This window comes from Carcharhinus amblyrhynchos, unplaced genomic scaffold, assembly GCF_965287045.1.
Source record: "Carcharhinus amblyrhynchos unplaced genomic scaffold, sCarAmb.v2.hapA scaffold_491, whole genome shotgun sequence".
Classification (NCBI taxonomy): Eukaryota; Metazoa; Chordata; class Chondrichthyes; order Carcharhiniformes; family Carcharhinidae; genus Carcharhinus; species Carcharhinus amblyrhynchos.
Window position 1 is genome coordinate 4,784 of NW_027650231.1, and position 21,831 is coordinate 26,614.

At 42.2% G+C, this 21,831-nt stretch overlaps 1 protein-coding gene across 1 annotated transcript in view; it reads right to left on the bottom strand.

The window, feature by feature from the left end:
- Positions 1-373: 373 nt before the first annotated feature.
- Positions 374-21,831, bottom strand: part of LOC145339478 (NACHT, LRR and PYD domains-containing protein 3-like) — a gene marked incomplete at its 3' end in the record, with an annotated part of 34,860 nt that continues 13,402 nt past the window's right edge. The window contains 2 exon segments of the mRNA XM_080183946.1: positions 374-1,584; positions 2,731-3,215. Of these exon segments, the coding sequence (XP_080040072.1) occupies positions 374-1,584; positions 2,731-3,215 (1,696 nt within the window).

A 21,831-nucleotide genomic window follows, 5' to 3' on the forward strand; every position in this document is an offset into this window, starting at 1 on the left:
GGGGATCTTATTGAAACATATAAGATGATTAGAGGTTTAGATAGGGTGGATAGTGATAGCCTTTTTCCTCGGATGGAGAAAGCTAGCACGAGGGGGCATGGCTTTAAATTAAGGGGGGGTAGCTACAGGACGGATGTCAGGGGTAGGTTCTTTACCCAGCGGGTGGTGAGGGATTGGAATGCCCTGCCTGCTGCAGTTGTAAATGCGTCTAGTTTGGGGGCGTTTAAGAGATCTCTGGATAGGTTTATGGACGAAAAGGGATTGGTATAGGCTAGTGGGTCAGTGTTTTTGTAACTGGTCGGCGCAACATCGTGGGCCGAAGGGCCTGTTCTGCGCTGTAATGTTCTATGTTCTATGTTCTATGTTCTATTACCTCAACTCCTGACACTTGTGCAGAACGGGTCCCAGCCGCTGGAGCCCTTCACACTGAATGTAGCATCGCTGCAGATCGAGGTGTTTTATTGTATCACAGAGTCCAATGACATGAGACAGGACTGTACAGTCAATCGGGGTCAGTCGCAATCCCCTAAATGAAAGTATTTTCACAGATCCCACTGTGTTCTCAGCCAGTGCTCTATTCTGAGACTCAAACAGGTAGTGGAATGTGTTCAGGAGCTTCCTTTTCCCAGTTTCAGTCTTTGTGTCTCCAATCTGCCCTTCAACCTTCTCCTTCACCCAGTCAATCACTCGGCAGGTTGTTTGATGAAGAAATTGACCTAGAAACTCCTCCAGGGGTCGAGCTGACTGAGGGGAGGAGAGACCAGCAACAAAACGGAGAAATATCTCAAATCACCCATCTTCCTCACTGTGAGCTTCACTGAGGAGTTTCCCGATCTCCCTGGGATCTGGAGTCAGGAATTGTGTGAGTGCAGCTACAAACTCTTGGATGGTGAGATGTGGGAATGTGTAAACCACACTCTGGGCAGAATCATCTCTCTCTAAAAGTTCCATCAGGAACCCAGGCAGGAACTGGGAAGGTTGTAGATTGTACTCAATCAAATCTCCATTTCTAAACACAATCTTCTTCTTGGAGACTCCTGTGTAGGCCATCTCACCAAGCTTCAGTAACACATCACGGGGGTTTTCAATCTCTCGCCCATGGTTTTTCAGAAAGTTGTAAATATAGTAGGAATATAGTTGGGTGATGGTCTTGGGAACTTGCTGCTGTTTCCTGTCTCTTTGTGTAAAGAAGGGACCCAGTGACAGAGCGAGGATCCAGCAGTAGGAAGGGTTGTAACACATGGTGTACAGGATCTCGTTCTCCTCCACGTGTTTGAAAACAGCTGCTGCCACCGTCTGATCTTCAAAAAACTTGCTGAAATATTCCTTCCGTTCATCACCAACAAATCCCAGGATTTCAGCCCAGACACTGATCTCAGCCTTTTCTAATAAATGTAATGCAGTGGGGCGGCTGGTCACTAGCACTGAACATCCTGGGAGCAGCTTGTGCTGTATTAAACTGTGCACAATGTCAGACACTTTACACCAGAATTCAGGATCTGTGCACATGGACTGAGGTTCTGTATTTCTCCGATTGTCGGCAAAATCAATCGTGTCCTTGAATTCATCCAAACCATCGAATATAAAAACAGCAATCCCTCTGGGTTCTTCCAGAGCTCTCCCAGAATATTCCCAAAGTAGAACATAGAACATAGAACACTAGAGCACAAACAGGCCCTTCGGCCCACAAGTTGCGCCGATCACATCAACACCTATCTATAACCCCCAATCCCATAAAACCCCATATACTCATCCAGAAGTCTTTTAAAAGACCCCAGCGAGTTCGCCTCCACCACCACTGACGGCAGCCGATTCCATTCACTCACCACCCTCTGAGTGAAAAACTTACCCCTAACATCACTTCTGAACCTCCCTCCCCGCACCTTAAATCTGTGTCCTCTCGTAGCGACCATTTCAACCTGGGGAAATAGCTTCTGAGAATCCACCCTATCTATTCCTCTCAACATTTTATAAACCTCTATCAGGTCGCCTCTCAACCTTTGTCTCTCCAGGGAAAAGAGACCCAGTTCCCTCAACCTAACTTCATAAGGCATGCCTCCCAGTCCAGGTAACATCCTTGTAAATCTCCTCTGTACCCTTTCAATAGCTTCTACGTCTTTCCTATAGTGAGGCGACCAGAACTGCGCACAGTACTCCAAATGAGGCCTGACAAGGGTCTTATAAAGTTGCAGCATTACCTCCCGACTCCTAAACTCAATCCCTCGATTAATGAAGGCCAGTACACCATACGCCTTCTTGACCACCTCCTCCACCTGCGAGGCCGATTTAAGAGTCCTGTGGACCCGGACCCCAAGATCGTTCTGTTCTTCAACACTACCAAGACTCCTGCCCTTGATAGTGTACTCGTTCATCCCGTTGGTTCTGCCAAAATGGACGACCACGCTTTTATCCGCGTTGAAGTCCATCTGCCACTTCTCCGCCCAGTCCTGCATCCTATTTATGTCCTGCTGCAACTTTTGCCATCCTTCCAGACCATCCACAACACCACCGACCTTCGTGTCATCAGCAAACTTACTTACCCATCCCTCCACTTCCTCATCCAGGTCATTTATGAAAATGACAAACAGCAAGGGTCCTAGAACAGATCCCTGGGGCACTCCACTGGTGACTGACCTCCATTCAGAAAAAGACCCATCCACAACCACTCTCTGCCTTCTGCAGGCAAGCCAGTTCTTGATCCACAAGGCCAAAGGCCCTTGGATCCCATGCCCTCTCACAAAAACAGTAGAAAAACAGTATCAGATTCCTCAGGGTTATTCTCCCGTTAATAGTGTTCAAATCCCGGAATTTAAAACTGAAGACAAATTGAAAGTGTGGGTATATTTTCCCAGTGGCCCAGTCATAAACAATCTTTTGTACCATTGTTGTTTTTCCAATTCCCGGGACTCCGCTCACTGCTGCTGAATTCCCAGATTTGGATTTTCTCTGGGAAAAGCTGCTCTGGAACAATTGATCAGTTCGGATTTTTTCCAGTTCTCTCCGGAGATGTTTCACTCTCCATTCTTCATGGTCTCGGCCTCTTGCCAGCAGTTCATGTTCAACAAGTGTCCGATCTCGAACATTGGAAATAACCGTTAGCTCAGCGTATCGATCAACCAGCTGGAAAATCTTAACCTTCTCCTTTATGAGGATAGTGTTCACTCTCAGAGTTTCAGTTTGTACCCGGAGTGTCTCCTTGTGTTTCTGTTGGAGATCTTCAATCAGAACAGAGAGAAAATGTGTTTTTTTGTTATTAGCGTTAATAAGTAACTTCTCAAAACCACTATACTGAAAACAGATTTAATTCATTAAAAAGTTAATGGGAATCTTATTTGAAAGTGAACAAAAGCTAAGAAAATGTTCATATCCTTACTTGATTCTATCTGTATTTGAATACAGATCTCTATTCCGGTAATATTTTCTCTCTAATTGTGAATACTACCCAAGCTGCCGTGTATTGTAGACAGTACAAATCCCCACGTGATCCTGATTGCACAACAATGGAGATTCCAGTCGTTCAATGTTTGAATTCTTCAGTGATGTTTCCCCAGCTGAGTTCTGGATATTGTTAGGAGTTGGGGCACAGATTGCTCAGCGGCTGAATGCTATCAAAGCAGAATTTTACTATTTTTATTTGTGATGTTGTGCACAGTCGGAGGGAGAAAATTGTATGCCACATGCGTCCGTATGAAAATGCACCTCCATCTCAGCAACCTGAGAGTGCGCACAGCACTCCAGGATCCAGCCAGGCTGTGTATCAGCATTCTGCCGGCTGTGTACAGGGTTTCACAGTGTATCAGGATCCTGCCAGGTGTGTACAGGGTTTCACAGTGTATCAGGATCCTGCCAGGTGTGTACAGGGTTTCACAGTGTATCAGGATCCTGCCAGGTGTGTACAGGGTTTCACAGTGTATCAGGATCCTGCCAGGTGTGTACAGGGTTTCACAGTGTATCGGGATCCTGCCAGGTGTGCACAGGGTTTCACAGTGTATCAGGATCCTGCCGGGTGTGTACAGGGTTTCAGTGTATCAGGATCCTGCCAGGTGTGTACAGGGTTTCACAGTGTATCAGGATCCTGCCAGGTGTGTACAGGGTTTCACAGTGTATCAGGATCCTGCCGGGTGTGTACAGGGTTTCACAGTGTATCAGGATCCTGCCAGGTGTGCACAGGGTTTCGCAGCGTATCAGGATCCTGCCGGGTGTGTACAGGGTTTCACAGTGTATCAGGATCCTGCCAGGTGTGTACAGGGTTTCGCAGCGTATCAGGATCCTGCCGGGTGTGTACAGGGTTTCACAGTGTATCAGGATCCTGCCGGGTGTGTACAGGGTTTCAGTGTATCAGGATCCTGCCAGGTGTGTACAGGGTTTCACAGTGTATCAGGATCCTGCCAGGTGTGCACAGGGTTTCGCAGCGTATCAGGATCCTGCCAGGTGTGTACAGGGTTTCTCCTCGAGATATGCACTTTGCCGCAATATCAGAGTTTTGGCTGTAAAGTGTCAATAGCATTGAGAGAATCTTTGGAAACAAATGAGGAGGGAGTGAAATGATGAACTTGGTGAAAGATTTTCTTTTAGAAACTGAAAACTTTTCACTCTTTACTGAAATATCAAATTTTTGGAGATAACATTGTGGAAATCGTCGGAAACAATTCTGATCAGCTCAAAATGTTTTCTCATTCAGTTATGGAACTTCGCGAGGGATCTGACTTTTGGCAACAGAGACTGACTGGCATTCAGCGACCCTTTGGAAATCTATGTTGATCTACCCAGAATTCTTCGCGCAGTCATACACTGAGTGTAATATCAGATTTTCGGCAGGAATACTTCATTGGCATTGAGGAAATTATTGGAATCAAATGTGGGTTTGCTAAAATGCTTATCTCACCGAGATATGCACTTTGTTAAAATTTGTGGCGTTTAAGGTTGAAATGGTATTGAGGAAAACATTGGAATCAATTTTGGTGTTACTCAACATGCTTACCTCATCCAGATATGCACGTTGCTGCAACGTCAGCTTTTCAGCCAACATGAGTCAGTGGATTTGATGTTATACTTACCGCCAAACCTGGATTTACTCAAAATGCTGATCTCTTCGAGATATGCAATTAGCCGCAATCACAGAGTTTACGCAGTCAAGTGTCAATGGCGTTGAGAGAATCTTTGGAAACAGATGAGGAAGGAGTGATATGATGAAGTGAAACTGAAATGTATTCACTTTACACTGAAACATGAAATTTCGGAGATATGCTTGTGGAAATCGTCAGAAACAGTTCTGCATTCGCTCAAAATGCTTTTCTCATCTAGTTATGAAACTTGGCGAAAGATCTGACTTTTGGCAACAGAGACTCACTGGCATTCAGCAACTCTTTGGAAATCTATGTTGTTCTACCCACAATTCTTCACACAGTCAGTGAATGAGTGCAATATCAGATTGTGAGCGGGAACAGCTCATTTGGTTTGAGGAAATAATTGGAATCAAATGTGGGATGACTGAAATGCTTATCTCACTGAGATATGCACTTTGCGCAAAGTTAGAATTTGTGGAGTTTCACGTTATAATGGGAGAGGATAACATTGGAAACAATTCTGGTGTTACTCAACATGCTTACCTCATCCAGATATGCACTTTGCTGCTCTGTCAGCTTTTCAGCCTACATGAGTCAGTGGATTTGATGTTATATTTACCGCCAAACCTGGATTTAGAACATAGAACACTACAGCACAAACAGGCCCTTCGGCCCACGAGTTGCACCGATCACATCAACACCTACCAACCGACAGACCTATCTATAACCCTCAATCTCATTAAACCCCATATACTCATCCAGAAGTCTTTTAAAAGACCCCAGCGAGTTCGCCTCCACCACCACTGACTGCAGCCGATTCCATCCACTCACCACCCTCTGAGTGAAAAACTTACCCCTAACATCACTTCTGAACTTCCCTCCTTGCACCTTAAATCTGTGTCCTCTCGTAGCAACCATTTCAACCTGGGGAAATAGCCTCTGAGAGTCCACCCTATCTATTCCTCTCGACATTTTGTAAACTTCTATCAGGTCGCCTCTCAACCTTCGTCTCTCCAGGGAAAAGAGTCAAGCTCCCTCAACCTAACTTCATAAGGCATGCCTCCCAGTCCAGGCAACATCCTTGTAAATCTCCTCTGTACCCTCTCAATAGCTTCTACATCTTTCCTATAGTGAGGCAACCAGAACTGCGCACAGTACTCCGAATGAGGCCTGACAAGGGTCTTATAAAGTTGCAGCATTACCTCCCGACTCCTAAACTCAATCCCTCGATTAATGAAGGCCAGTACACCATACGCCTTCTTGACCACCTCCTCCACCTGCGAGGCCGATTTAAGAGTCCTGAGGACCCGGACCCCTAGATCCTTCTGCTCTTCAACACTACTCAGACTTCTGCCCTTGATAGTGTACTCGTTCATCCCGTTGGTTCTGCCAAAATGACGGATCTCTTGATTTACTCAAAATGCTGATCTCTTCGAGATATGCATTTTGCCGTAATATCAGAGTTTTGGCTTTAAAGTGTCAAAAGCATTGAGAGAAAGTTTGGAAACAAATGAGGAAGGACTGAAATGATGAACTTGTTGAAAGATTTTCTTTTGGAAAGTGAAAACTTTTCACTCTATACTGAAAAATCAAATTTTTGGAGATATCTTGGTGGAAATCGTCAGAAACAATTCTGGATTTGCTCAAAATGCTTTTCTCATCAGGTTATGAAACTTGGCGTAAGATCTGACTTTTGGCAACAGAGACTCTCTGGCATTCAGCAACTCTTTGGAAATCTATGTTGTTCTACCCACAATTCTTCGCGCAGTCAGAGAATGAGTGCAATATCAGATTGTGAGCGGGAACAGCTCATTTGGTTTGAGGAAATAATTGGAATCAGATGTGAAATTACTGAAATGCTTATCTCACTGTGATATGCACTTTGCCGCTATGTCAGAATTTGTGGAGGTTAAGGTTACAATGGTGAAGAGGAAAACATTGGATTCAATTTTGGTCTCACTCAACATGCTTACCTCATCCAGATATGCACTTTGCTGCGCTGTCAGCGTTTCAGCCTTCATGAGTCAGAGGATTTGATGTTATATTTACCGCCAAACCTGGATTTACTCAAAATACTGATCTCTTCGGGATATGCACTTTGCCGCATTATCAGAGTTTTGCTGTAAAGTGTCAATAGACTTGAGAGAATCTTTGGAAACAAATGAGGAGGGAATGAAATGATGGACTTGGTGAAAGATTTTCTTTTGGAAAGTGTAAACTTTTCACTCTTTACTGAAATATCAAATTTTTGGAGATATCTTTGTGGAAATCGTCAGGAACAGTTCTGGATTTGCTCAAAATGCTTTACTCATCTATTTATGAAACTTGGTGAAAGATCTGACTTTTGGCAACAGAGACTGACTGGCTTTCAGCAACTCTTTGGATATCTATGTTGTTCTATCGACAATTCTTCGCGCAGTTAGAGGATGAGTGCAATATCAGATTGTGAGCGGGAACAGCTCATTTGGTTTGAGGAAATAATTGGAATCAAATGTGGGATGACTAAAATGCTTATCTCACCGAGATATGCACTTTGCCGCAAAGTTAGAATTTGTGGAGATTCACGTTACAATGGGAGAGGAAAACATTGGAAACAATTCTGGTGTTACTCAACATGCTTACCTCATCCAGATATGCACTAAGCTGCTCTGTCAGCTTTTCAGCCTTCATGAGTCAATGGATTTGATGTTATATTTACCGCCAAACCTGGATTTACTCAAAATGCTGATCTCTTCGAGATATGCATTTTGCCGCATTATCAGAGTTTTGGCTGTAAAGTGTCAATAGCATTGAGAGAATCTTTGGACACAAATGAGGAGGGAGTGAAATGATGAACTTGGTGAAAGATTTTCTTTTGGAAAGTGAAAACTTTTCACTCATTACTGAAATATCAAATTTTTGGAGATATCTTTGTGAAAATCGTCAGAAACAGTTCTGGATTTGCTCAAAATGCTTTTCTCATCAGGTTATGAAACTTGGCGTAAGATCTGACTTTTGGCAACAGAAACTGACTGGCATTCAGGAACTCTTTGGAAATCTATGTTGTTCTACCCATAATTCTTCGCGCAGTCAGAGAATGAGTGCAATGTCAGATTGTGAGCGGGAACAGCTCATTTGGTTTGAGGAAATAATTGGAATCATATCAGAAATTACTAAAATGCTTATCTCACTGAGATATGCACTTTGCCACTATGTTAGAATTTGTGGAGGTTAAGTTTACAATGGTGTAGAGGAAAACATTGGAATCAATTTTGATGTCACTCAACATGTTTACCTCATCCAGATAGGCACTTTGCTGTTCTGCCAGCTTTTCAGCCTACATGAGTCAGTGGATTTGATGTTATATTTACCGCCAAACCTGGATTTACTGAAAATGCTGATGTCTTCGAGATATGCACTTTGCCGCATTATCAGAGTTTTGGCTGTAAAGTCTTGAGAGAATCTTTGGAAACAAATGAGGAGGGAGTAAAATTATGAACTTGGTGAAAGATTTTCTTTTGGAAAGTGAAAACTTTTCACTCTTTACTGAAATATCAAATTTTTGGAGATGTCATTGTGGAAATCGTCAGAAACAGTTCTGGATTTGCTCAAAATGGGTTTTCTCATCAGGTTATGAAACTTGGCGAAAGATCTGACTTTTGGCAACAGAGACTGACTGGCATTCAGCAACTCTTTGGAAATCTGTGTTGTTCTATCGACAATTCTTCGCGCAGTCAGAGAATGAGTACAAAAACAGATTGTGAGCGGGAACAGCTCATTTGGGTTGAGAAAACAATTGGAATCATATGTGAATTTACTAAAATGCTTATCTCACTGAGATATGCACTTTAGAACATAGAACATAGAACATAGAACACTACAGCACAAACAGGCCCTTCGGCCCACAAGTTGCGCCGACCACATCACCTCCCTTTGCCGCTATGTCAGAATTTGGGGAGTTTAAGGATGCAATGGCAACGAGGAAAACATTGGAATCAATTTTGGTGTCACTCAACATGCTTACCTCATCCAGATATGCACTTTGCTGCGCTGTCAGCTTTTCAGCCTACATGAGTCAGTGGATTTGATGTTATATTTACCGCCAAACCTGGATTTACTCAAAATGCTGATCTCTTTGAGATTTGCACGTTGCCGCATTATCAGAGTTTTGGCTATAAAGTGTCAATAGACTTGAGAGAATCTTTGGAAACAAATGAGGAGGGTGTAAAATGATGAACTTGGTGAAAGTTTTTTTTGGAAAGTGAAAACTTTTCACTCATTACTGAAATGCCAAATTTTTGGAGATATCTTTGTGAAAATCGTCAGAAACAGTTCTGGATTTGCTCAAAATGCTTTTCTTATCAGGTTATGAAACTTGGCGTAAGATCCAACTTTTGGCAACAGAGACTGACTGGCATTCAGGAACTCTTTGGAAATCTATGTTCTTCTACCCACAATTCTTCGCGCAGTCAGAGAATGAGTGCTATATCAGATTGTGAGCGGGAACAGCTCATTTGGGTTGAGGAAATAATTGGAATCATATGTGAAGTTACTAAAATGCTTATCTCACTGAGATATGCACTTTGCCGCTATATTAGAATTTGAGGAGTTTAAGGATACAATGGTGAAGAGGAAAACATTGGATTCAATTTTGGTGTCACTCAACATGCTTACCTCATCCAGATATGCACTTTGCTGCGCTGTCAGCTTTTCAGCCTACATGAGTCAGTGGATTTGATGTTATATTTACCGCCAAACCTGGATTTACTCAAAATACTGATCTCTTCGAGATATGCACTTTGCCGCATTATCAGAGTTTTGGCTGTAAATTGTCAATAGCATTGTGAGAATCTTTGGAGACAAATGAGGAGGGAGTTAAATGATGAACTTGGTGAAAGATTTTCTTTTGGAAACTGAAAACTTTTCACTCTTTACTGAAATATCAAATTCTTGGAGATATCTTGGAGGAAATCGTCAGAAACAGTCCTGGATTTGATCAAAATGCTTTACTCATCTATTTATGAAACTTAGAACATAGAACATAGAACATAGAACATTACAGCGCGGAACAGGCCCTTCGGCCCACAATGTTGCGCCGACCAGTCTTATTTTTAAAAAAAAAACATTGACCCACTAATCTAAACCACTCCTTTTTCGTCCATAAACCTATCCACCAATCTCTTAAACGCCCCCAAACTAGGCGCATTTACAACTGCAGCAGGCAGGGCATTCCAGTCCCTCACCACCCTCTGGGTAAAGAACCTGCCCCTGACATCCGTCCTATAACTACCCCCCCTTAATTTAAAGCCATGCCCCCTCGTGCTAGATTTCTCCATCCGAGGAAACAGGCTATCACCATCCACCCTATCTAAACCTCTAATCATCTTATATGTTTCTATAAGATCCCCTCTTAGCCGCCTTCTTTCCAGTGAAAACAACCCCAAATCCCTCAGTCTCTCCTCATAGGACCTCCCCTGCATACCAGGCAACATCCTGGTAAACCTCCTCTGCACCCTCTCCAAAGCCTCCACATCCTTCCTGTAATGTGGGGACCAGAACTGCACACAGTACTCCAAGTGCGGCCGCACCAGAGTTGTGTACAGTTGCAACATGACGCTGCGACTCCTAAATTCAATCCCCCTACCAATAAACGCCAAGACACCGTACGCCTTCTTAACAACCTTATCTACTTGATTCCCAACTTTCAGGGATCTATGTACACATACACCTAGATCCCTCTGCTCCTCCACTCTATTCAAAGTCCTCCCGTTAGCCCTATACTCAACACATCTGTTATTCCTACCGAAATGGATTACCTCACACTTCTCCGCATTAAACTCCATCCGCCACCTCGCGGCCCAGCTCTGCAACCTGTCCAAGTCACCCTGCAAACTTCGACACCCTTCCTCACAATCTACCACACCTCCGACTTTGGTGTCATCAGCAAACTTACTAATCCACCCAACTATACCCTCATCCAGATCATTAATAAAGATTACGAACAGCAGTGGCCCCAAAACAGATCCCTGAGGCACACCACTCGTAACCGAACTCCATGATGAATAATTACCATCAACCACCACCCTCTGTCTCCTATCTGCTAACCAATTCCTGATCCAAGTACCTAAATTACCACCAATCCCATACATCTGCATTTTCACTTGGTGAAAGATCTGGCTTTTGGCAGCAGAGACTCACTGGCATTCAGCAACTCTTTGGAAATCTATGTTGTTCTACCCACAATTCTTCGCGCAGTCAGAGAATGAGTGCAATATCAGATTGTGAGAGGGAACAGCTCATTTGGGTTGAGGAAATAATTGGAATCATATGTGAAATTACTAAAATGCTTATCTCACTGAGATATGCACTTTGCCGTTAGTCAGTATTTGTGGAGGTTAAGGATACAATGGTGAAGAGGAAAACATTGCAATCAATTTTGGTGTCACTCAACATGTTTTCCTCATCCAGATATGCACTTTGCTGTGCTGTCAGCTTTTCAGCATACATCAGTCAGTGGATTTAATGTTTTGTTTACCGCCAAACCTGGATTTACTCAAAATGCTGATCTCTTCGGGATATGCACTTTGCCGCTTTATCAGAGTTTTGGCTGTAAAGTGTCAATAGCATTGAGAGAATCTTTGGAAAAAAATGAGGAGGGAGTAAAATGATGAACTTGGAGAATGATTTTCTTTTGGAATGTGAAAACTTTTCACTCTTTCCTGAAATATCAAATTTTTGGAGATATCTTGGAGGAAATCGTCAGAAACAGTCCTGGATTTGATCAGAATGCATTACTCATCTACTTATGAAGTTGGGCGAAAGATCTGGCATTTGGCAGCAGTGACTCACTGGCATTCAACAACTCTTTGGAAATCTATGTTGTTCTACACACAATTCTTCGCGCAGTCAGAGAATGAGTGCAATATCAGATTGTGAGTGGGAACAGCTCATTTGGTTTGAGGAAACATTTGGAATCATATGTGAAATCACTAAAATGTATATCTCTCTGAGGTATGCACTTTACCGCTATGTTACAATTTGAGGAGGTTAAGGTTACAATGGCAACGAGGAAAACATTGGAATCAATTTTGGTGTCACTCAACATGCTTACCTCATCCAGATATGCACTTTGCTGCGCTGTCAGCTTTTCAGCCTTCATGAGTCAGTGGATTTGATGTTATATTTACCGCCAAACCTGGATTTACTCAAAATACTGATCTCTTCGAGATATGCAGTTTGACGCATTCTCAGAGTTTTGGCTGTAAAGTGTCAATAGACTTGAGAGAATCTTTGGAAACAAATGAGGAGGGAGTGAAATGATGGACTTGGTGAACGAATTTCTTTTGGAAAGTGAAAACTTTTTACTCTTTACTGAAGTATCAAATTTTTGGAGATATCTTTCTGGAAATCGTCAGAAACAGTTCTGGATTTGCTCAAAATGCTTTTCTCATCAGGTTATGAAACTTGGCGTATGATCTGACTTTTGGCAACAGAGACTGACTGGCATTCAGCAACTCTTTGGATATCTATGATGTTCTATCCACAATTCTTCGCGCAGTCAGAGAATGAGTGCAATATCAGGCTGTGAGCGGGTACAGCTCATTTGGTTTGAGGAAACAATTGGAATCACATGTGAAATTAATAACATGCTTATCTCACTGGCGTATGCACTTTGCCGCAATGTTGGAATTTGAGGAGGTTAAGGTTACAATGGCATAGAGGAAAACATTGGAATCAATTTTGGTGTCACTCAACATGTTTTCCTCATCCAGATATGCACTTTGCTGCGCTGTCAGCTTTTCAGCCTACATGAGTCAGTGGATTTGATGTTATATTTACCGCCAAACCTGGATTTACTCAAAATGCTGATCTCTTCGGGATATGCACTTTGCCGCATTATCAAAGTTTTGGCTGTAAATTGTCAATAGCATTGAGAGAATCTTTGGAGACAAATGAGGAGGGAGTGAAATGATGAACTTGGTGAAAGATTTTCTTTTGGAAACTGAAAACTTTTCACTCTTTACTGAAATATCAAATTTTTGGAGATATCTTGGAGGAAATCGTCAGAAACAGTCCTGGATTTGATCAAAATGCTTTACTCATCTATTTATGGAACTTGGCGAAAGATCTGGCTTTTGGCAGCAGAGACACACTGGCATTCAGCAACTCTTTGGAAATCTATGTTCTTCTACCCACAATTCTTCGCGCAGTCAGAGAATGAGTGCAATATCAGATTGTGAGAGGGAACAGCTCATTTGGGTTGAGGAAATAATTGGAATCATATGTGAAATTACTAAAATGCTTATCTCACTGAGATATGCACTCTGCCGCTATGCTAGAATTTGAGGAGTTTAAGGATGCAATGGCAACGAGGAAAACATTGGAATCAATTTTGGTGTCACTCAACATGCTTACCTCATCCAGATATGCACTTTGCTGCGCTGTCAGCTTTTCAGCCTTCATGAGTCAGTGGATTTGATGTTATATTTACCGCCAAACCTGGATTTACTCAAAATACTGATCTCTTCGAGATATGCAGTTTGCCGCATTATCAGAGTTCTGGCTGTAAAGTGTCAATAGACTTGAGAGAATCTTTGGAAACAAATGAGGAGGGAGTAAAATGATGGACTTGGTGAACGAATTTCTTTTGGAAAGTGAAAACTTTTTACTCTTTACTGAAGTATCAAATTTTTGGAGATATCTTTCTGGAAATCGTCAGAAACAGTTCTGGATTTGCTCAAAATGCTTTTCTCATCAGGTTATGAAACTTGGAGTATGATCTGACTTTTGGCAACAGAGACTGACTGGCATTCAGCAACTCTTTGGATATCTATGTTGTTCTATCGACAATTCTTCGCGCAGTCAGAGAATGAGTGCAATATCAGGCTGTGAGCGGGTACAGCTCATTTGGTTTGAGGAAACAATTGGAATCACATGTGAAATTAATAACATGCTTATCTCACTGAGGAATGCACTTTGCCGCAATGTTGGAATTTGTGGAGGTTAAGGTTACAATGGCATAGAGGAAAACATTGCAATCAATTTTGGTGTCACTCAACATGCTTTCCTCATCCAGATATGCACTTTGCTGTGCTGTCAGCTTTTCAGCCATCATGAGTCACTGGATTTGATGTTATATTTACCGCCAAACCTGGACTTACTCAAAATGCTGATCTCTTCGGGATATGCACTTTGCCGCATTATCAAAGTTTTGGCTGTAAAGTGTCAGTAGCATTGAGAGAATCTTTGGAGACAAATGAGGAGGGAGTGAAATGATGAACTTGGTGAAAGATTTTCTTTTGGAAACTGAAAACTTTTCACTCTTTACTGAAATATCAAATTTTTGGAGATATCTTGGAGGAAATCGTCAGAAACAGTCCTGGATTTGATCAAAATGCTTTACTCATCTATTTATGAAACTTGGTGAAAGATCTGGCTTTTGGCAGCAGAGACTCACTGGCATTCAGCAACTCTTTGGAAATCTATGTTCTTCTACCCACAATTCTTCGCACAGTCAGAGAATGAGTGCAATATCAGATTGTGAGCATGAATAGCTCGTTTGGTTTGAGGAAATAATTGGAATCAAAAGTGAAATTACTAAAATGCTTATCTCACTGAGATATGCACTTTGCCGTTAAGTTAGAATTTGTGGAGGTTAAGGATACAATGGTAAACAGGAAAACATTGCAATCAATTTTGGTGGATTTGATGTTATATTTACCGCCACACTTGGATTTACTCAAAATACTGATCTCTTCGAGATATGCAGTTTGCCGCATTACCAGAGCTTTGGCTGTAAAGTGTCAATAGCATTGAGAGAATCTTTGGAAACAAATGAGGAGGGAGTGAAATGATGAACTTGGTGAAAGATTTTCTTTTGGACAGTGAAAACTTTTCACTCTTTACTGAAATATCAAATTTTTGGAGATATCTTTGTGGAAATCGTCAGAAACAGTCCTGGAATTGCTCAAAATGCTTTTCTCACCTGGTTATGAAACTTGGTGAAAGATCTGGCTTTTGGCAGCAGAGACTCACTGGCATTCAGCCACTCTTTGGAAATCTATGTTGTTCTACCCACAATTCTTCGCGCAGTCAGAGAATGAGTGCAATATCAGATTGTGAGAGGGAACAGCTCATTTGGTTTGAGGAAATAATTGGAATCATATGTGAAATTACTAAAATGCCTATCTCACTGAGATATGCACTTTGCCGCTATGTTAGAATTTGAGGAGTTTAAGGATGCAATGGCAACGAGGAAAACATTGGAATCAATTTTGGTGTCGCACAACATGCTTACTCCATCCAGATATGCACTTTGCTGCGCTGTCAGCTTTTCAGCCTACATGAGTCAGTATATTTGATGTTATATTTACCGCCAAACCTGGATTTACTCAAGATACTGATCTCTTCGAGATATGCAGTTTGCCGCATTACCAGAGTTTTGGCTGTAAAGTGTCAATAGCATTGAGAGAATCTTTCGAAACAAATGAGGAGGGAGTAAAATGATGAACTTGGTGAAAGATTGTCTTGTGGAAAGTGAAAACTTTTCACTCTTTACTGAAATATCAAATTTTTGGAGATATCTTTGTGGAAATCGTCAGAAACAATCCTGGATTTGCTCAAAATGCTTTTCTCATCAGGTTATGAAACTTGGCGTATGATCTGACTTTTGGCAACAGAGACTGACTGGCATTCAGCAACTCTTTGGATATCAATGATGTTCTATCCACAATTCTTCGCGCAGTCAGAGAATGAGTGCAATATCAGATTGAGAGAGGGAACAGCTCATTTGGGTTGAGGAAATAATTGGAATCATATGTGAAATTACTAAAATGCTTATCTCACTGAGATATGCACTTTGCCGTTAAGTTAGAATTTGTGGAGGTTAAGGTTACAATGGCAACGAGGAAAACATTGGAATCAATTTTGGTGTCACTCAACATGCTTACCTCATCCAGATATGGACTTTGCTGCGCTGTCAGCTTTTCAGACTACATGAGTCAGTGGATTTGATGTTATATTTACCGCCAAACCTGGATTTACTCAAAATGCTGATCTCTTCGGGATATGCACTTTGCCGCATTATCAAAGTTTTGGCTGTAAATTGTCAATTCCATTGAGAGAATCTTTGGAGACAAATGAGGAGGGAGTGAAATGATGAACTTGGTGAAAGATTTTCTTTTGGAAACTGAAAACTTTTCACTCTTTACTGAAATATCAAATTTTTGGAGATATCTTGGAGGAAATCGTCAGAAACAGTCCTGGATTTGATCAAAATGCTTTACTCATCTATTTATGAAACTTGGTGAAAGATCTGGCTTTTGGCAGCAGAGACTCACTGGCATTCAGCAACACTTTGGAAGTCTATGTTGTTCTACCCACAATTCTCAGAGTTTTGCTGTAAAGTGTCAATAGCATTGAGAGATTCTTTGGAAACAAATGAGGAGGGAGTAAAATGTTGAACTTGGTGAAAGATTTTCTTTTGGAAAGTGAAAACTTTTTACTCTTTATTGAAATATCAAATTTTTGGAGATATCTTTGTGGAAATCGTCAGATAGAGTTCTGGATTTGCTCAAAATGCTTTTCTCATCAGGTTAGGAAACTTGGCGTAAGATCTGACTTTTGGCAACAGAGACTGACTGGCATTCAGCAACTCTTTGGATATCTATGTTGTTCTATCGACAATTCTTCGCGCAGTCAGAGAATGAGTGCAATATCAGGCTGTGAGCGGGTACAGCTCATTTGGTTTGAGGAAACAATTGGAATCACATGTGAAATTAATAACATGCTTATCTCACTGAGGTATGCATCTTGCCGCAATGTTGGAATTTGTGGAGGTTAAGGTTACAACGGCATAGAGGAAAACATTGGAATCAATTTTGTTGTCAGTCAACATGCTTACCTCATCCAGACATGCACTTTGCTGCGCTGTCAGCTTTTCAGCCATCATGAGTCACTGGATTTGATGTTATATTTACCGCCAAACCTGGATTTACTCAAAATACTGATCTCTTAGGGATATGCACTTTGCCGCATTATCAAAGTTTTGGCTGTAAATTGTCAATAGCATTGAGAGAATCTTTGGAGACAAATGAGGAGGGAGTGAAATGATGAACTTGGTGAAAGATTTTCTTTTGGAAACTGAAAACTTTTCACTCTTTACTGAAATATCAAATTTTTGGAGATATCTTGGAGGAAATCGTCAGAAACAGTCCTGGATTTGATCAAAATGCTTTACTCATCTATTTATGGAACTTGGCGAAAGATCTGGCTTTTGGCAGCAGAGACACACTGGCATTCAGCAACTCTTTGGAAATCTATGTTCTTCTACCCACAATTCTTCGCGCAGTCAGAGAATGAGTGCAATATCAGATTGTGAGAGGGAACAGCTCATTTGGGTTGAGGAAATAATTGGAATCATATGTGAAATTACTAAAATGCTTATCTCACTGAGATATGCACTTTGCCGCTATGTTAGAATTTGAGGAGTTTAAGGATGCAATGGCAACGAGGAAAACATTGGAATCAATTTTGGTGTCACTCAACATGCTTACCTCATCCAGATATGGGCTTTGCTGTGCTGTCAGCTTTTCAGCCTTCATGAGTCAGTGGATTTGATGTTATATTTACCGCCAAACCTGGATTTACTCAAAATGCTGATCTCTTCAGGATATGCACTTTTCCTCAAACCAAATGAGCTGTTCATGCTCACAATCTGATATTGCACTCATTCTCTGACTGCGCGAAGAATTGTCGATAGAACAACATAGATATCCAAAGAGTTGCTGAATGCCAGTCAGTCTCTGTTGCCAAAAGTCAGATCTTACGCCAAGTTTCATAACCTGATGAGAAAAGCATTTTGCGCAAATCCAGAACTGTTTCTGACGATTTTCACAAAGATATCACCAAAAATTTGGCATTTCAGTAATGAGTGAAAAGTTTTCACTTTCCAAAAGAAAATCTTTCACCAAGTTCATCATTTTACACCCTCCTCATTTGTTTCCAAAGATTCTCTCAATGCTATTGACAGTTTACAGCCAAAACTCTGATAATGCGGCAACGTGCATGTCTCGCAGAGATCAGCATTTTGAGTAAATCCAGGTTTGGCGGTAAATATAACATCAAATCCACTGACTCATGATGGCTGAAAAGCTGACAGCGCAGCAAAGTGCATATCTGGATGAGGTAAGCATGTTGAGTGACACCAAAATTGATTCCAATGTTTTCCTCTTCACCATTGTAACCTTTACCTCCTCAAATTCCAACATTGCTTTAAAGTGTTTTAATTGCTATATGTTTTACTTTTTTCTTAACCTCTGACCTTTAATATATAACATGATAATTGCTCTGAAATGTATTTATTGTGATTTTAGATGATTCATTATTTTATATCGGTTGTAAACCTGCTGTGACCAGTTTCCCCTGAGGGATATGGCAGCCTCACATTTAACAGCTGCAAACTATAAAGGATGCAATTGTTTGTTTTATTGTGACAACAAATTCAAGTGTTAATCAGATTGCAGATTACAATTGATAACCGGTGAGCTGTGTGCCAAGTGTGAGGGACAGAGAGTGGGTTTAATGTAAACAGTTTTGATTCTCAATCTACCCCACCGACTCCCCACCCCCCCAAAGTCCCACCAAAAAGAGACCATTAAAGAAAGGGGATTTTGATTTCTTAGTTATCCCTCCATATGTGCTCGTGTGTTTTCCACAACCCGTCAGTTTGCAGTGACTGAATTCTCCATGGAAATTCTCGCAGTAAAATTGAGACCAGGAAACATAAGAGGCTTTGTTTTTATTCATATTCAGTTAACGCAGCAAGAGTTATGAGGACTCCCTGCTGCTTTTATTTTACATTGATACTAACAGTGATGAATAAGTGTAATGAAGTGGTACACAGCAAGACGACAATAACAACAACATAATGGTTATAGATTTCCTGTGAGCCTAGGGTCCAGAATCAGAAATCCACTGGTGCATGTCTCCATAACTCAGGAGGCTGGAATTGATGGAGAGTGATGTCACCCTTCCGGGTATAAGATTCTGTTAGTCGGTGTATTCCTGTGACAGCGAATTCTATGATCAATTCACAATTAATTGTAACATTGGACAGTGTATCAGCTGTTGCCTTAGATTATCATTTTACATTCCACCCGGTAACACCGCGATATTTTTCTTTCGTTGCAGTGAATTTAAAACCAGCCTGATAGTCAATATACAGGTGAAAATACGCAATTCTAAGTGGCAAAACGAAGTGTTAGTTACCAGGATACACAGAACTTCCTAAGCACACACAGTTGAATAAACTTTCAGTTCATTGTTACACTCTGCATAGTTAATAAGATCCATGAGCATTTTCGAGCAATGAATTGCTTTATTGGGTTTGATATTAATGCCTGCGGTCCATGTGAGTGTTTATTTTGATATTGTGCTAGATAATGGTGCACGTTGCATTTTTATTTCAGTTGTTCTCATATTCCTGCCGGGGAGAAGCGGCCTCATTCGCTTGGTGATTCTGTCTGACTCACTCAGTCGGACAGTGGGCCTGGCATCCTCAGTCAGTCAGTCTCACTCACTCGGTCAGTCTGCATTTCTCTTTCTGCCTGCCTGTCTGACTCAATCAGTCGGTCAGTCGACCTGGCTTCCTCAGTCAGTCAGTCAGCCCCGCACACTTGATACATTTATCAGCCTCACTCAGTCTGTCCGTCATTCAGTCTCACTCAGTCTGTCCGTCATTCAGTCTCACTCAGTCTGTCAGTCATTCAGTCTCACTCAGTCTGTCCGTCATTCAGTCTCACTCAGTCTGTCCGTCATTCAGTCTCACTCAGTCTGTCAGTCATTCAGTCTCACTCAGTCTGTCAGTCATTCAGTCTCACTCAGTCTGTCCGTCATTCAGTCTCACTCAGTCTGTCCGTCATTCAGTCTCACTCAGTCTGTCAGTCATTCAGTCTCACTCAGTCTGTCAGTCATTCAGTCTCACTCAGTCTGTCCGTCATTCACCCTCACTCAGTCTGTCAGTCATTCACCCTCACTCAGTCTGTCCGTCATTCAGTCTCACTCAGTCTGTCGGTCATTCAGTCTCACTCAGTCTGTCAGTCATTCAGTCTCACTCAGTCTGTCCGTCATTCAGTCTCACTCAGTCTGTCCGTCATTCAGTCTCACTCAGTCTGTCCGTCATTCAGTCTCACTCAGTCTGTCAGTCATTCAGTCTCACTCAGTCTGTCCGTCATTCAGTCTCACTCAGTCTGTCCGTCATTCAGTCTCACTCAGTCTGTCCGTCATTCAGTCTCACTCAGTCTGTCAGTCATTCAGTCTCACTCAGTCTGTCCGTCATTCAGTCTCACTCAGTCTGTCAGTCATTCAGTCTCACTCAGTCTGTCAGTCATTCAGTCTCACTCAGTCTGTCCGTCATTCAGTCTCACTCAGTCTGTCCGTCATTCAGTCTCACTCAGTCTGTCCGTCATTCAGTCTCACTCAGTCTGTCCGTCATTCAGTCTCACTCAGTCTGTCCGTCATTCAGTCTCACTCAGTCTGTCCGTCATTCAGTCTCACTCAGTCTGTCCGTCATTCAGTCTCACTCAGTCTGTCCGTCATTCAGTCTCACTCAGTCTGTCCGTCATTCAGTCTCACTCAGTCTGTCAGTCATTCAGTCTCACTCAGTCTGTCAGTCATTCAGTCTCACTCAGTCTGTCAGTCATTCAGTCTCACTCAGTCTGTCCATCATTCAGTCTCACTCAGTCTGTCAGTCATTCAGTCTCACTCAGTCTGTCCGTCATTCAGTCTCACTCAGTCTGTCAGTCATTCAGTCTCACTCAGTCTGTCAGTCATTCAGTCTCACTCAGTCTGTCAGTCATTCAGTCTCACTCAGTCTGTCCATCATTCAGTCTCACTCAGTCTGTCAGTCATTCAGTCTCACTCAGTCTGTCAGTCATTCAGTCTCACTCAGTCTGTCCGTCATTCAGTCTCACTCAGTCTGTCCGTCATTCAGTCTCACTCAGTCTGTCAGTCATTCAGTCTCACTCAGTCTGTCAGTCATTCAGTCTCACTCAGTCTGTCAGTCATTCAGTCTCACTCAGTCTGTCCGTCATTCAGTCTCACTCAGTCTGTCAGTCATTCAGTCTCACTCAGTCTGTCAGTCATTCAGTCTCACTCAGTCTGTCAGTCATTCAGTCTCACTCAGTCTGTCCGTCATTCACCCTCACTCAGTCTGTCCGTCATTCAGTCTCACTCAGTCTGTCCGTCATTCAGTCTCACTCAGTCTGTCAGTCATTCAGTCTCACTCAGTCTGTCAGTCATTCAGTCTCACTCAGTCTGTCAGTCATTCAGTCTCACTCAGTCTGTCAGTCATTCAGTCTCACTCAGTCTGTCCGTCATTCAGTCTCACTCAGTCTGTCAGTCATTCAGTCTCACTCAGTCTGTCAGTCATTCAGTCTCACTCAGTCTGTCCGTCATTCAGTCTCACTCAGTCTGTCCGTCATTCAGTCTCACTCAGTCTGTCAGTCATTCAGTCTCACTCAGTCTGTCAGTCATTCAGTCTCACTCAGTCTGTCCGTCATTCAGTCTCACTCAGTCTGTCCGTCATTCAGTCTCACTCAGTCTGTCCGTCATTCAGTCTCACTCAGTCTGTCAGTCATTCAGTCTCACTCAGTCTGTCAGTCATTCAGTCTCACTCAGTCTGTCAGTCATTCAGTCTCACTCAGTCTGTCCGTCATTCAGTCTCACTCAGTCTGTCCGTCATTCAGTCTCACTCAGTCTGTCAGTCATTCAGTCTCACTCAGTCTGT